At 45.7% G+C, this 16,210-nt stretch overlaps 1 protein-coding gene across 1 annotated transcript; it reads right to left on the reverse strand.

Moving 5' to 3' along the window:
* Nucleotides 1–2,557: 2,557 nt before the first annotated feature.
* LOC123034528 (zinc finger protein 239-like) lies at nt 2,558–7,323 on the reverse strand. The gene is made up of 2 exons (XM_044451938.1): nt 7,125–7,323; nt 2,558–4,177 (listed from the first exon to the last, which is right to left on the reverse strand). Exon 2 carries the CDS (start codon nt 4,164–4,166, stop codon nt 3,003–3,005), a length of 1,164 nt encoding a protein of 387 aa, XP_044307873.1. The 5' UTR covers nt 4,167–4,177; nt 7,125–7,323; the 3' UTR covers nt 2,558–3,002.
* Between the last annotated feature and the right edge of the window lie 8,887 nt (nt 7,324–16,210).

A 16,210-nucleotide genomic window follows, 5' to 3' on the forward strand; every position in this document is an offset into this window, starting at 1 on the left:
AGTGGAGCTGACGGAGAACTGGGGTTATATGAGAACAACGCCCAGTCCCTGTCAGCAACCTGGCAGCTCTATTCTGCACCAATTGAAGTATCCGGACCGTCTTCAAGGGCAGCCCCACGTAGAGCGCTTTACAGAAGTCTAATCGGGAAGTTACCAGCGCGTGTCACTGTCGCCAGGCGATCGTTCTCCAGGAAGGGACACTAGCCTAAACCTCGTGAGGGCATTAGCCCAGGGAAGGCTGCCTTAGCTATTCAAACAAACATTAATTTTGCTGTCCTGGGAATGCAAGAATGCATTGAATTGCAGAATTGCAGAAACATTGCTTCTGTTGGTGACAGTTGCACACTTGCACCTTTTCCTCATGTACCTTTCACACCCCTTCTAGAAAGGTGAAGGCCGGAGGGAAAATGGGGAAAAGTTTATTTCCAGGACTTACATTCTTCTGGAAACAAGCCCAACAGACAGGTAAAGAACTGCATTGTGAAAATTCATGCTTTTCTGATTTGTGGCTTCACACTATGCAGACTACTATAGGTTGGAAATGCAAGTGCACACAAGACACACAGGCAGATCTGGCGAGTGGAGGAACATTTCTTGCTAAAAACAATTCTGAACAAAGCACTGCAAGAATGTTGCAACCGTTGGCATTTCTATTTGCATTGCAACATTTTAACTATGCAAAGGCATTTCACAAATCAAGTTCATTATCATCATATTGCAGATGGAAGGAGCACGGCAGAAAACGTATTTGCTTGGCAGAACTCTGTGGTGATTCGTGGCTGAGGTTCACCTTGGACCAGGGGCCTTCTAATTCATAACTCAGCTCTTACCTTCTGTGTTATATCAGTTAATAGGATGAAAATCCCAGGGCTGCTTTTGCAGCGGCCTTGACAGATCTCCAGAAGCATGTTCTTCCAGTGCGCAGCTGTATTCACATAGCTTGCATCAGAGGGACATGGGGGGGGGGGGACAATAGTTTGCCCCATAGTTTGCCCCCCACCATCTCCCTCCCTCTGCTAGTTTTCAGTGCTCCTAGGAGGAAATACACTTTCCACATAAAATAATGAACTGGACATTTTAAAAGGCCGCAGTCCTTGGCAGAATTACTAGAGTTAACTCTGTCAAAAATCACAGGAGTTGGGAAAATATGTTCAGTAGATTTCACTGTAAATGTGAAATGTGCTTTCATTTCTCTTTCAGAAGTCTAACAGGTGGGGAGAAACTCATCCCCAGCTTGGATGTGCCCATTCCCTGTGTTCCTCTCAAATCTTTCCGCCATGTGGCTGTGAAAGCTGAAGGCTTTGCTGCTGAGCCAAGATGGTGGGGTTGGGGGAAGTAACCACAGCCAGCGCTCGCCCCCGCAGGACAGCAGCATGAGCCACACCCAGCCTGCTCTGACTCCAAGATTCAGGGACCAAGACAGAGGATGCGGAACTGGGTGGTCAGTCATTCCTATGCAGGCTTCTGAACACACACACAGCACGGCTGTTTCCAAGTGCACAACCATCCAGTCTCCTTGCCATAACACTAACAAGCTCAACAAGTTTCTCCAAGGACTGCTGAAAGCAAGTGTCTTCGTGTGTGGTGTAGTGGTCAAGAGCCTGGGACTGGGACTCAGACGATCCGGGTTCTAGTCCCCGCTCAGCCATGGAGCCACCTGGGTGACTCTGGGTCAATCGCAGACTCCCAGCCCAACCTGCTTCACAGGGCTGTTGTTGTGGGGATGAGATGGAGGAGGAGATGTAAGCTGCCTTGAGCCCTTTGTAGGAAAAAGGCAGGATATAAATCGAAAAATAAATAAAATAAATAAATAAATGTGCAGCACACAGCTTGCTTTATTCTAAGCCAGAAGGAAAAAAAATAAGCAAGTCCCATTACGGGACATTCTGCGTGAGCCCCTTATTCCCAGGTAGGCTGCATGAGTGCAAAATCGGATCTCTGGCATCCAGAGCAGCATCCTGAAAAGTTCAGCACCTATTAAGGTGGGAGGCTGGAGACTCCCACTTAGAGAGAAGGTAAGGGCAGGGGAGTGCAGAGACCAAGGAATGATGCTTCTCGTGTCCTCCGGTCTCCTTACTTCACCCTCCAAAGCATCCCAGATTCGGAGACTCACGTGCATCTGCACTGAATTACAAAAACAAATTCCAATCGGAGGCTGTGTTGGGTATGTCTGCTGAAGGAACAGAAATAAAACGGGCAGGTGTGTTAAGGGGGTGTTGGAGAGGAGAGGTTGTTTTTGCCTTGTACATCTCCACCCTCGGTTACACATGGAGTCAGAAAAATCCTAAGCCACATTACCATCATGCACTTCTGGCTATCAGCTGAAATCTTCCATGATGAGAAGGGCTAGAACACAGCAGGAACAGGAAGAGCTGTTCTGCTTGATTGCCCCATGCATCGTTGTGCTTAACGGACGCCCAGCTGAGAATCCTGGAGACCCGCTGAGTGCGACTTTAGCTTTGCGGGATGGGGACAATCTTCTGTGTGCCCCCTCCCCTACCATGGCATTTTGAAGATGTTAACCGTGGATGATAAAGAAGCAAACAATGCAACGGAAGCATATGCAAATATATTTTATTTGTATGACTCATTTTAAGAAGGAAAAGACAGCTGGGTTTCCTTGCTATAGAGCAGAAGTGGCCAGCATGTGGCCATCCAGACGTTTCAGTGCGTAACGCTAATGATCTTTCACCGATGGCTAGTCTGTGTAGAGCTGATGGGAGATGTAGGCCACAAGATCTGGAAGTACACAACTTGTCTGCCCCAGTACAGGATTTGATTTCGCTACATATTTCTGACCCCAATCCTACCCCCTAAGAGAAAAATATAATTGGAATTTCCTACAGCTAAATCCTAATACATTAGACATAATATATATTTCCTGCTACTCTGTGTCCAATCCATTTTTCACAAAACTGAACTGCAAATTTTAGATGCTCTACCAAAGGCTCCACCGTATATCTCTGGTTTATTAACTTTTCTGGTTTATGAGTGACCATTTCCTACTCAGAACTTTTTAAAGATGTGTCTCTTTCATGAAGTTTCTGGTGTTTTCTAAGATTGGAACTCACACTAAAACTTCTCCCACACTCGGGGCATTCATAAGGTTTCTCTCCTGAGTGCACTCTCTGGTGGGTGATAAGGTGTGAATTGTTACGGAAGGTTTTCCCACACTCCAAACATGCGTAAGGTTTTTCTCCAGTGTGAACTCTCTGATGGCCAACAAGTACTGAGCTGTAAGAGAAGCTTTTCCCACACTCAGGGCATTTATATGGCTTCTCCCCTGTGTGTATCCTCTGATGTGTAACAAGGTGTGAGTTTGCATTGAATTTTTTGCCACAGTCATGGCACTGATATGGTTTTTCACCTGTGTGAATTCTTTGATGAATAATGAGGTCTGCACTCCGACAGAAGTTTTTGCCACATTCCAGGCACAAATAAGGTTTCTCAGTCATATGGATTCTCTGATGACTTAAAAGGCCTGATTTAACAGTAAAAGTTTCTGGGCAGTCAGGGCATTTATAGGGCTTCTCCCCAGTGTGAGTTCTCTGGTGCATCACAAGGGTTGAGCGCCTCCCGAAGCTTTTCCAGCAGTCCTGGCATTTATAAGGTTTCTCACCAGTGTGAGTTCTCTGATGTGTGATGAGAGTTGAACTCCTACTGAAGCTATTTCCACAGTCAAAACATTTATAGGGCCGTTCCCCTGTGTGTGTCCTTTGGTGCATAACAAGGTTTGAGCTACGGCTGAAGGTTTTGCCACAGTCGGAACATTTGAAAGGTGGTTCCTTAGAGTGTGTTCTCTGATGTCTATTGAAGTTTAAGATCTGGTTGAAGCTCCTCCCACAGTGAGGGCAGAAAAAGGGCTTCTCTCTTGTATGGCTCTTCTGATGTGCAATGAGGTGGGTACTCTGAACAAAGCCTTTCCCACACTTAGTACAGGTAAAGGGTCTGTCTCCTGAATGGAGTTTCTGGTGCCGGACAAGGTCAGAACGGCGGCAAAACTTTTTCTGACACTCTGGACATGTGTGTTTCTTCTTTAATATATGTTCCGCTGGCACCACTGTTTTATCTAGTTCTACGGCATCCTTCAAGTGGGGAGCGTGCCGAACCCTGTCTTCCTGCAAGCTTTCTGGATTGGTGTTCTCCTCTTTGACCTTGGTCAACATTTTATCAACACCTGAAGAAGAAAGAGAAAGAAAAGGAGAACACAAATAACAGACATTGTTCTGTGCTGGAACCACAACAATTTTACATGGCTTATCCCCAAAGTGAACATGATATTCATAAGCCTTCTCCACATTTTCTGATTGTATAGGTCAGTCTTGCAGGTATTTTGTATTTTCCTAGAAACATAACAATTAAAGGGAAATCCTATGCCTGTTTAGACTGAAAAAAGGCCCACAAGTTCCAGCATACAGGTTGGAAAATGCTGGAGGTCACAGGACTTTTCCCCCTATCTAAACACCCATAGGATTGTCTTCATGATGCTCATTGGCTCAAAAATTTGCTGACATAATACTAAGAACTGACTTTGAAATAGTGGTAGGCAACTTGATATTTGGGCCTACAACTCCCATCAGCCCTAGCCAACATGGAAAAAGGTGAAGAGTAACGGGAGTTATAGGCCCAAATATCTGCATGGCTACAAGTTGCTTGCCCTTGCTTTACATTCCATGCTGGCACTGTTGGGGGTGTGGGGTGTGGCATAGGAGGCAGTGGAAGAAAATCATGTTCAAATCAATTATCTGTGCCTTTTATTTATGACACTTTTAAATTACATTTATACATTTATTACCCAATAATCAAAGCTCTCTGACTTGTTCACAACAATAAAAACCATCCAATGCAGTGTAGAATGCACTATACAAGTTTAAAACAACAGTATCAAACAGAATTAAAAGCCAAAGTAAATTCTAGCAGCCATGGAAACATTTAAAATACTCTAAGAGATTTAAAACAGAAACTGAAATGCCTGGAAAAAGACCTGGCATGGGAAAAAGCACTGCATAGAGGACAAGTTAGCCTCTCTGGAAAGCTCATTTCACAACTAAGGAGACACAGCAGAAAAGGCCCTCCTTCCAGGAGTTACCTCATTTGTTTTGGCAGGGGCTGCTGCAAAAGGACCGCTGAGGTCAATCTTAGTCCATACATTCCTGCCCATTGTTTGAGAAAATCAATCAAGGTCCTTCTACAAGCTTTTCCCCCTAGGGAGATTAAGGGGGAGGCTGGGAGGAGGAGGGCACCCCAGCTGGGGAACACCATACTGCCTGAGATGCACCAGGTGTCTCCTTTATTGAGTTTCAGGCACCTGGCAAAAACGTTCTCTTTTGATGCGCCTCTGGCACTACTTAAACTATTTATATTGACAGCACTGGTTTTAATTTTAATCTTATTTATTCATTTTACTAATTGATGGGTTGTTTGCATATATTTTGTTTGTTTCTTTATTCTGATATTTTAACTATATTATCAATAACTATGATGATATTACAACTAACAATATAACATCAGTATTATCTATTGTAATGACCTATTGTGATGGCTGGCTTTTATACAAATTTAATAAATAAATAATCAATCTTAGGGTCCAGGAAGGTATATATGGAAGGAGACAATGCTTCAGGAAATATGCTATAGCCGACATGGGTTTCGCATCTCAGTTGCAGCTCTAGGGAAATCCCACAGGCCTTCCAGGACTGGCTTTCTCTGTACTCCTGCATTCAAGAGCTTAGGTTACATATTGTGCTTCAGCAGTGATTGGACTTATAGAACAGTAGAATTGGAATGGGTCCATAAGGCCATCAGGTTCAACCCCCTGTTCAGCGCAGGACTCCAAGTCAAAGCACCCCCCTCAGATGGCCGTCCAGCCGCCTCTTGAAAGCTTCCAGTGGGGGAGAGCCCGCCACCACCCTAGGCTGTTGGTTCCATTGTCGTACTCCTGTAACAGTCAGAAATTTTTCCTGATGTCCAGCCAGAACCTGCCTTCCCGCAACTTGAGCCCATTATTCTGTGTCCTGCAATCGGTAACGACCGAGAAGCGATTCTGGCTCTCCTGTGTGTGCCAACCTTTCAAGCACTTGAAGTGTGTTATTCTATCTCCCCTCACTCTTCCCTTCTCAAAGCCAAACATGCCCAGCGCTTTCTGTCTCTCCCTGCAAGGTTTTGTTTCCAGTCCCTGGATCATGTTTGTTGTCCTCCTCTGAACCATTTCAAGTTTGCCTGCATCTTTCTTAAACTGTGTGGCCCAGCACTGGATGCAGTACTCAAAATGACGCCTGAGCAGTGCTGAGTAAAGGGGAACTAGCACTTCACGTGATTTGGAAGTGATACTTCTCTTAATGCAGCCCAAAATAGCATCCCCCCCCCTTTTTTTGCAGCCACATCACAGAGGTGACTCATATGCAGCTTGTGATCTACAACAATTCCAAGATCCTTTTCGCTTGTAGTCTTGTTGAGCCAAGTGGCTCCCATCTTCTAACTATGCATCTGGTTCCTTTTTCTTATGTGTAGAAGTTGGCATTTATCCCTATTCAATTTCGCTCTGCTGATTTCAAGCCAGTACTCCAACCTACCAAGAACACGTCGAATTTTCTTTCCGTTTGGTCCATTTCAACAATTAAACACAGGGAATTTTAATGTATGCCTCACCAAACTCCTTGAACAAAGAGTGAACCAGTCATACGATCCTGCCCGTTTCACATACCCCAGTCTATTCCAACCTGGTGCCCTGCAGATATTTTGCACTGCGTCTCCCTCCCCCAAAAATGGGCATACTGCCCAGGGCTGACAGGAGTTGAATTCCAAAGCATCTGGAGGGCACCAGCGGGAGGCGAGCTAAAATGGAGAGAGAATTAAGACACGTGCACCATTCTTGTTAGCAACTGGAGCAGCCAGATCCCAGGCTGGCCATGGGCGGTAACTCTTGCTGTCCCGAATGCTTCATCGCCGCCTGGCTTTCTCCTCACCTTCTCATCCAGCCCCTCTGGCTTCATGGCACATCGGCTTGCTTACCCATCCTAAAACCCATCCTCGCCCTAGCGCATCTCGCCCCCACTGCTCCTCCGCCAGTATGCAACCGCTCAGGAGGAGTTTAATGGCTGCTGCAGCCACGAGCCAGTTCTCACCTCGGTCAGACACAGGTTATGCCCGCGGAGATCCGGATCGTCTCCGCTTCGCTTGCGCCAATAGCGGCTTGCACAACTCCCGCGCCGCGCCGCCGCGCCGCTTCCGAAGCCGCGTCCCCTTCAGCGTCTCCAAAGCCCTCCCGGGAAACGCTCAGCTGCCGATTATTTGCGCGCAGAGCGGGGGAAGGAAGGGGCCGGCCGGCGCCCCCCGCCCCACTTCCTTTGCATACACCCGGAGCCCTCTGCTGGCCGCGGGCTGGCTGCACAATTTGTCACTCAAGGCGGACTTCCCGGGGGAGGGGGAGGGGGAGGGGGGCGAAGCAGCCCGTCCTGCCCCGCTCGCCGAAGCGCGAGGGGCGGGCGGCGAGGGCAGCCTTCCCTCCTGCGGCAGTGCGGCAGGGAGCGCGGGGGAGCCGCCGCGGCCTGCGCGGGAGGGCCGGCTGCGAGGCCGCCCCCGCCCTCCGCCACAACATGGCAGCCTCCCGCGCGGCGCCAGCCCCGGCCGCGGCCTGGGACCGGGCGGCGGGCGCCCCCGCCCCGCCCCACCCCAGCAGAGGGCCGCGGCGCCCCCGCCCGCGTCCTTTGGCGCTGGGGAGGAAGAAGAGGGAGCCCGGCCCTTTGGGCAAGATGCGAAGGAGACCCCGCGCTACGCAGAGTTTCGCCCATGGGCGTTAGAGTCCATAAATCGACGCACAGCATGTGCCTTTTCAGTGTGGGGGCTTGATGCACTGCTCGGCATAATGGTGGAACTGGGACATGGTTACCACACCTACCAAAGAGTCAGGGCGAAGTTGCATGAATTAATCATCAACTGTAGTTTGGCTATATGCAGGAATAAGGAATCAATCTGTCGACCTGTCCCCTAGCCACTTTTACGGTAGGGAAATCTGTTTTTAAATCATTTATTTCATTATATGCATTTTTTTTTAAATCCAGCCTTTCCCACCTGACTCCAAGGTGGCTTGCAATACAGGTAAACATGACGTCCCAAATCCATATTAATCAAAACGCCATCAACATGGTGGAGTCATTCATCAGTACTAGTGACTGCTGATAGCCATAACCCCCATTTCTCTAATCCCCCTTCCAAGCCAAGTAAGTTGGTGTCAATACCACATCATACAGCAGAGAATTCCAGTTTAACTATGTGTGGTGTGAAGAAATGTTTCATTTTATCTGTCCTGACTCTACCGTGCAGCTTCATTGCATGACACCATGTTCCAGGATGATGATGGGAAAAAATCTTCCAGAGGCTCCAGGATAACGGGAAATCCTCTAGGCCAGGGATTCCCAACCTGGGGTATTCATACCCCCAGCAGTAGGAACCAGGACATTTGGGGGTATGAAAAAAAATTGAATCATGATGAGAAAAGTCACATACGGCAACAATATAAGGCAACTTACGGGTTTTCACTCCAGTCTTCGCAGGCATGTCATGAAGGTAACCCCCAGTATAACCTGGAGTCACTGCTGTGTCTGTAACCCCTATGAAATACTGATTCAGCCCAAAAGGGTGGCATGAAGAAAGAGCGGGGCTTTGAGAATCAAAAAGAGCAGGAAAGCTGAAGAGGAGGAGTTGCTGTTGCCACGAAGGCCCTTGCGGACTTGCTCTAGGTCAGTGATGGCGAACCTTTCAGAGACCAAATGCCCAAACTGCAACCAGAACCCACTTACTTATCGCAAAGTGCCAACACTGCAATAAAACCTGAATACTGAGGTTTTAGTTTAGAAAAAAACCAACTCCTACATTAACATCTCTTGTCTTAAAAGAAAAACACAATAACAAAGAGAAGGAGCCACGTTCACATTCAGCACCCCCAAGTTGGGGGACGCTGGGCTTGCTTGTGCCCGGACGGGTGCACTTCCTCTCTCCCTCCCTCCTCACCCCCAGACCAGCCACCGGGAATGCCGCAGGAGCTTTGGCAGCGCTTGAAAGTTTACTGGAAGGCGGAATTATATTTATTTATTTATTAAAATATTTCTGTGCCGCCCCTTGCCGAAGCCTCAGGGTGGCTTACAACACAATAAAATACAATAAAATACAGAAATAACAATACAAAATTAAAATTAACAATATAAAATAAATAATATATAAAAGAAGTCGCCCTGGCCAGAATGTGGGGAGAGAGACCTAAACTAAAGGTGGGGAGAGGCTATGGCTGATTCCTTTCACACTTCCATTGGGATCTTCCTCGAGGTGCCCCCACGGCACTGCCAAGCCTTGGCGAGTGGGGTAGGGTGGGGAAGGGGGTCCCCGCCATGTGCCCATTCCTCTCGCTTCACAGCAGTCCCAGCCTCGTTTTGGCCTCCCTCCCCAGAAAGCGCCATATCGATCCTAGGTGCCCTCTCTTTCCGCCTCCTTGCTCCAGCTGCTGCAGCTGCTCCATTGCCTCGACCCCATCACTCGCTCCCTTTGCCCAACCTCCCCCCCCCGCCGCGGCCACCGGTGCAGGAGCCCAGCGCGGGAGCAGGCGTGTGGGCTGGTGGGCGTGCAGCTAGGAGGGCAGCTTGGGTGGCTGCTCACATGCTGTGGGCCAGGAGGAGGAGGAGGAGGCAGGAGGGGGGCGCCACCGCCAGCGCTCGGCACGCCCACTTGCTGCTCACCCGCCCCCTTCCTGGCACATCCTCCGTGGCTGTCGGACCTGCCTCTGGCTACTTGTCTGACGCCGCCTCTTGCCGTGAGTCGCGGCTAGTGAGTGACATCGTCGCTCGGTGCCATTACTCTTTCTGAATATGTGCGTGGCTGCTGGGGCGATGCTGGGGCGACTTGGCTCACGTGCCAACAGAGAGGGCTCTGTGTGCCCCCTGCGGCACACCTGCCGTAGGTTCGCCATCACTGCTCTAGATGCAATTCCTTCATGTTTGTGTTGCAGGGTGAATCCACATGCAATTGAATTGGCGTTTTATTCCTAGGCTTTGAGGATTCTGTGCACGTGGCAGACTCTTCTGCTTTCAGACCAGCTGAGGAGGGCATTCTGGATCCTTTGTTTGAGTTGGGTTGAAAAAGACATTTGAACTGTACACTGGTACCTTGGTTCACGAACTTAATTCGTTCCAGGACTCTGGTCGTGACCCAAATTGGTTGTGAGCCAAGTTAAATTTCCCCATAAGGTTCAGTGTAAACAAGGTTAATCCATTCTGTAACTAGTTTTTAAATCAGAAAACTGTGAAGCAAAGTGACAACAATAAAGACCACCGCCATCTCCTCCCCCCGAGCACGAGCGTGGCCATCACCCTGCACCCCCCCAGCATGACCATGATCATGCCCATCGTCCCTGCACGCACCCGTCATCCCGGCACACTGCGGGGAGAGACGGTGCGAATGCGGGAGTGCTGTGGGGAGAGACGGTGCGAATGTGGGCGTGCTGTGGGGAGAGACAGGTGCGAATGTGGGCGTGCTTGTGGGGGGGACGGGTGAGCTTGCGATTGTGCTCCTGCAGGAAGGATGGGTGCAGTCACAGGCTCACTGGTGCAGGAAAACGGGCGCGATCTCGGCCATCTCCCCACTCGGGGTGGCGGGGGAATGGCTGCAATTGAGGTTGCCACTCAATGCGGAGTTCGCAACCTGAGACAAATTTGTTATGAAATTTTTGTTCACAACCCAATTTGGTTGTGAACTGAGGCGTTCCTGAGCCAAAGTACCACTGTTCATCCATTTTGTGAGTATGTGCGCTATTGCCAGGGTTGTAGAATTTTGTTATTATTATAAGTGCTCTTGCTGTAAAATTGTTGCTAAGAAGAGGTTCATTTCGTATGCTAGGTTGTGTTGCAACGTCCATTGGGAAACAAACAGCCCCACAGCATCTGCCAGTGTCACACATCCACAGGCAATTCCTGGTGAAGTACAAGTTGTTCTTGATGAAGCTGTTAAACTGGTTAATACCAAAAAGCCACTCCACAAACTCAAGGATTTGCAAAGCAGTGTGTGAAGAGATGTCATCGTTCTCCTCTCCTCCTTCATACAGAGTAAGACGGCTCTCTTGTCGCAAAGTCCTTACCTGGCTGTTCAAACTTAGACATGAGGTCCAGGGAGGGGGTTAAGACCGTCCTTTCCAACTTGCTTCCAAGTTACAGGACTGTGATTGGCTTTAGGCTGTCACATACATATCAGATATTTCTACAGATAAACAATCTAAATTTGGCACTTCGGAATAGTTTGCTAACAATCTTCAAAGTTTCAGACAAAATTTAATCTGTGATTAAAAATTAGATTTTTGGAGGTCATGTATTGAAAAAGGCCAACCTGAGGTATTTGAAATGTTACACAATTTCCTATTTGAGAACAAGTTACAGCTGTCCCAGGAAATGAGTAAGAAATTAACACTTGAAAGGGCTGAAATCATCTTTCAAGAAGTACTTCTCAAAACATGGAGAAGAGAACAGCTAGACTGCAAACCCCTTTGAAGAAGAATATTTTCAAGCTGCCAGAGTATCAATCAAAGGAAAAGAGATCGAAGTTTTGACTGATACTACTTTAAAAGCTGAATTCAAAGAAAAAATCCTTATTAACTTTTGGGCAGGTACCAGGAGAGATTATGAACAGATTTCTGACAAGGTGCTTAAGTTTCTGTTGCCATTTACAAACACAGTGCTGATTGAGAGGGCTTTCCCTTATACTTTTATAAAAAATAAATATCGTAGGAAGCTGAGTGCAATTCCAAATTTAAAACTTCACCTTACATCAGTGAATCTGATTTCACAAAACTGTGTGCCTCAAAACAAGCTCAAGGATCACACAAAACATTTGTTGTGTATAGAATATTTGTTGTTTGCATTATAAATATTATTTCAAAACATATTAAATTATTAATTAAAGTAGCAAATAACATAGTGTTTAAATGTAATCTGTGATATATTTACTTGAATTCATTGTATCTTTTGAGTTTTGAATGTAAATATATATGCACTGCCTGTTCACCATATTATTCCATTGCCTTTTACTCCCTTTATTTATTAATTTATTAAATTGTATAAAAGCTGCCTGTAAGCATCATGCTTTCTGGGCAGCCATTACAATAAAAATATCAATAATAACATTCATAAAATAATACAGTTAAAATATTAAAATAAATAAACAAGATAAAACTCAGTGTATACAAATCAGACGAAATGTAAATTTTTAAAAAATCAATCTATTAAAATTAAAGCCACTGCCATCAAAACAGAAGGTTCAAGTATGGCCAGAGGTGCATCACAAAAGGAAAGTTTTGTCAGGTACCTAAAAATAAAGTAGGTGCCTGACAAATCTCCAATGGCAAGGTGTTATCAGGCTCTTTATTTACAGTTGTGACATGTAAATTTGAAATAACAGGAACGATATTAATTACATATATTTTGCTAATACAAAGGATACGGTTTATGGAAATGGGCTGCCAAGGGTTTACGCAAATGAAAAATGGCTGGGAACCACAGTACTCTGCACTGCACTCCTTTCTCCGGGAGGCAAGGATTATTTTCCCCCCATTCTGTCACCAATGGCCTGATCACAGCCACTAGTAATGGATCCATAAAGGAAGCAGGCCTAACGCTCTGGGGGGATTGTGAGTGTGGGAGACCCCTGCTGTAGAGAGAACGTTTAAAAGGAAAGTGGTGATTGTTGGGAAAATTTGGATAAATCCTGTCAGAAAAACATTGCTTCTGTGTGCTTTTGCATTGTGGAATCAATCCTGTACTCCTTCTCAAACCAAGCTAAGTCACTGTTTAAAATGGCATTCCTCCCCTGCGCCTTTCTCTCACCTTTAGGTGTAAGCTACAGTAGACAGGCCATTTAGTCCAAATATACATTATATACCTTCACAATGATTAAATAATCATCGATGGAATTCACAGTTTACCCGGAAGTATCTTTTGCTAGCCCAGAGGGCCCCATGTGCCCTGGCCATTCAGAATGGTGTGGATGCATTACTTAGGGTCTGAGTCTAGATGAGCTTATGAGCTCATGAATAGTTTCTCAGTAGCTTGAATTTACATGTCTAAGCAGACCTGGAGATGGGTTCAAGTTACTCAACTAAAGTGTCAATACACTGCAATTAGAAATATTGTAATCTCATTGTCACTGCATGATTGGCTGATCTTCCTTATCTGTTCTGTATGTGATGACCTCAGAATCTTATTGTAATGTCTGCATTCTGTCATCAATTGCCCTGTACCTGTGTACATGACCGGGAGGGTATAAAATACCCTGTAGTTGTATTGAAGCTTTGCAGCGAGTTCACCTCTGCTTGCTCGGTAATGCATTATCGTGAGTCTACCGTGGGAACCTGGGCCAAACAATAAAGCCACAGATGGTCTGAACGCTTGATCTTTCCCACAAACCCGAGTTTTATTTCCTTCTCACAAATTGAAATTCTGGGATTTTCTGACATGATATGCAGTTATAAAAAGGGGGGCACACATTCTGAAAATCATTTTCTTTAAATAATAAAATGAGTACAGTATTACAGTGGGAAAGAGAATCATCTTAGCAGTGTAGTTGTTTCTACAAATGTATCAGGACCCCTCCAGCATTTAGGTACAAAGTGTGACGTGCTCGGTTTTTTTTTTTAGCCCTGCTCACCTGGAGCACTGAATCCTGTTCTAACTGCAGTAGTTTAAGAAAAAGAAATGCCCCGTTACAAGATGGGGGATACTTGGCTCAACAATCCTGCAAGCAAGAAGGCTCTTGGTATTGTTGTAGATCACAAGCGGAATATGAGTCAACAATGTGATGTGGCTGTGAAAAGGGCAAATGCTATTTTGGGCTGCATTAAGAGAAGTATCACTTCCAAATCACGTGAAGTGCTAGTTCCCCTTCGCTCAGCCCTGCTTAGGCCTCATCTGGAGTACTGCATCCAGTTCTGGGCCACACAGCTTAAGAAAGATGCAGGCACGCTGGGAAGGGTTGAGAGGAGGCCAACAAGAATGATTGGGGAACTATGTGGAGAGACTGAAAGAACTGGGGAAGTGTAGCTTCAAAAAGAGAAGACTGAGGGCAAGTATGATAGCACTCTACAAGCACTTGAAAGGTTGTCACAAAGAGTAAGGCCAGGATCTCAATCATCCCAGATAGCAGTGATTCCTGGAATCACAAGAAATGCCTGATTCCTTCTGCTTGAACTCTTTGTAACCTTGCTGAGGTGTCAACTTGAAGAGCGGCTTTAACTGGTTCCGATCGGCAGAACAGCCAAGAGACCCCTGAAGTTGTAATCCTTGTCTATCAGTAAAAGACAGAAATTAACAATCTTGGTTTATAAAATAGCGATAGGCATCTCTCTGCTTGTCTGTCCATTGTTAAGATAATGTGGAATGTGGTAAAACAGCAAGTCCTACCTTCAATGGCTAACAATGGACAGAAGGACAGAACAAAGGGTAGATGGGGAGAAATCAGGATGACCAAGGATTGATAGGTGGTTCTTTAAGGTATAAAAGCATTTGAATTGTTAGTAAGATGCTGATCTCTTTTGGAAGAGCAGGCTGATCTGCATTGCTCTGCGCACTCTTGAATAAAAAGCTTTTCTGGTAGACCTCGCCGGTAGGTTATTTGGTCTCTCCTGGTTAGACAAAGCAATCCGGCTGATTGGGGATTAAAAGCCCTGGTAGATGGACATGGAATAAGTTTCAAGAAGCCAGATTCCAACTGGACATCCTGGCTGTTAGAGCAGTATGACAATGGACAATTACCTCCTCCTACACCAGAGGCATTCAAGCTGCAGCCAGACAGCCAATAGATACAAATTCTAAGAAAAAGCATTTTAAGACTGAGCAGGTATAACCTTTTGATGGTGCAAGCTATTCAGCAGTGGAAAAGACTGTCTTGGAAGGGATGGTTTCTCCTTCCTTTGAGGCTTTTATGCAGAGGCTGTATGCCCATTTATCAGGAATACTGTCAAAGTGGATTTCCTGAACTGTCTGGAAATTATATTAGAACTTTGTAATCCTTCCCAATTCTGGAAGAAGAAACAGGATTTTCAATTAATCAAATGGTATAAAGAAGTTTGGAATATAGCTGTTAATGCTAAGTTGATGTCTGGGTTTAGAAAGAAAAAAGGATTGATAAAAAAGAATAATTTTAATGATATATGAGGTTTGTTTATTGAATATGTACTAATAAAAGGAAAGGGTATTAAACATTTGGCTGCAGCAATACAATTTTGGATGAAAGAGGGTATTCTTAGAGCCAGAAGCAAAGAAGAAGAAAAAATGAAGGAAAAAATATTATACAGTCATGGTAATTTCCAATTCTACAGTAACATTTTCAAATGGAACAATGTACAATTTTTAAAAAGGGATCCGGGGGGAATCCAGGAAATTGCAGACCAGTTAGCTTAATATCTGTTCCGGGTAAACTGCTTGAAAGCGTTATTAAAGATAGAATCAGAAAGCACACAGAGGGACAAGCCCTGCTTAAAAGAAATCAGCATGGCTTCCACAAGGGGCAGTCTTGTCACACTAACCGATTGGGGTCCTTTGCAAGTGTCAATAAGCACATAGATGGGCAGTAGACACTTTCTACTTGCGCTTCCAAAAGGCTTTTGACAAAGACTCCTGAGCAAACTAAACAGCCACAGAAGAAAGGAGGGTCCCCTTATGGATCACTAACTAGTTAAAGAAGAGAAGACAGAGGCTGGGAATAAATGACAATTTCTCCCAAAAGAGATATTTATCCAGTGGGGTCTCACGGGGATCTGTACTACGACCAAAGCTTTTCAACCTATTCACAAATTATCTGGAATTAGGAGTAAGAAATGGCCTAGTTTGCTGATGATACTAAACTTTTGAGGGTGGTTAAAACCCAAAGGGATTGTGGGGAGCTCTGAAGGGATCTCTCCAGGCTGGGAGAGTGGGCATCAAAATGGCGAATGGAGTTCAGTAGAAGCAAGTTTAAAGTAATGCATGCTGGGGCCAAAATCCCCAGCTTCAAGTATACACTGATGAGATCTGAACTGGCAGTGACTGAGGAAGGAAGGGATCAATGATCAGTGTGCAGCTGTGTGAAAGGGCAAACTTCATGCAAGGCATAATTAGGAATGAAACAGAAAATTCGAGAACTGCCAAAATCTTACTTCCCTTATTTAAATCTTCAGTGCAATTGCACTTGAAACATGGTA

The sequence above is a fragment of the Varanus komodoensis genome, unplaced genomic scaffold, assembly GCF_004798865.1.
Source record: "Varanus komodoensis strain SLA01 unplaced genomic scaffold, ASM479886v1 scaffold6_4, whole genome shotgun sequence".
Lineage (NCBI taxonomy): Eukaryota > Metazoa > Chordata > Lepidosauria > Squamata > Varanidae > Varanus > Varanus komodoensis.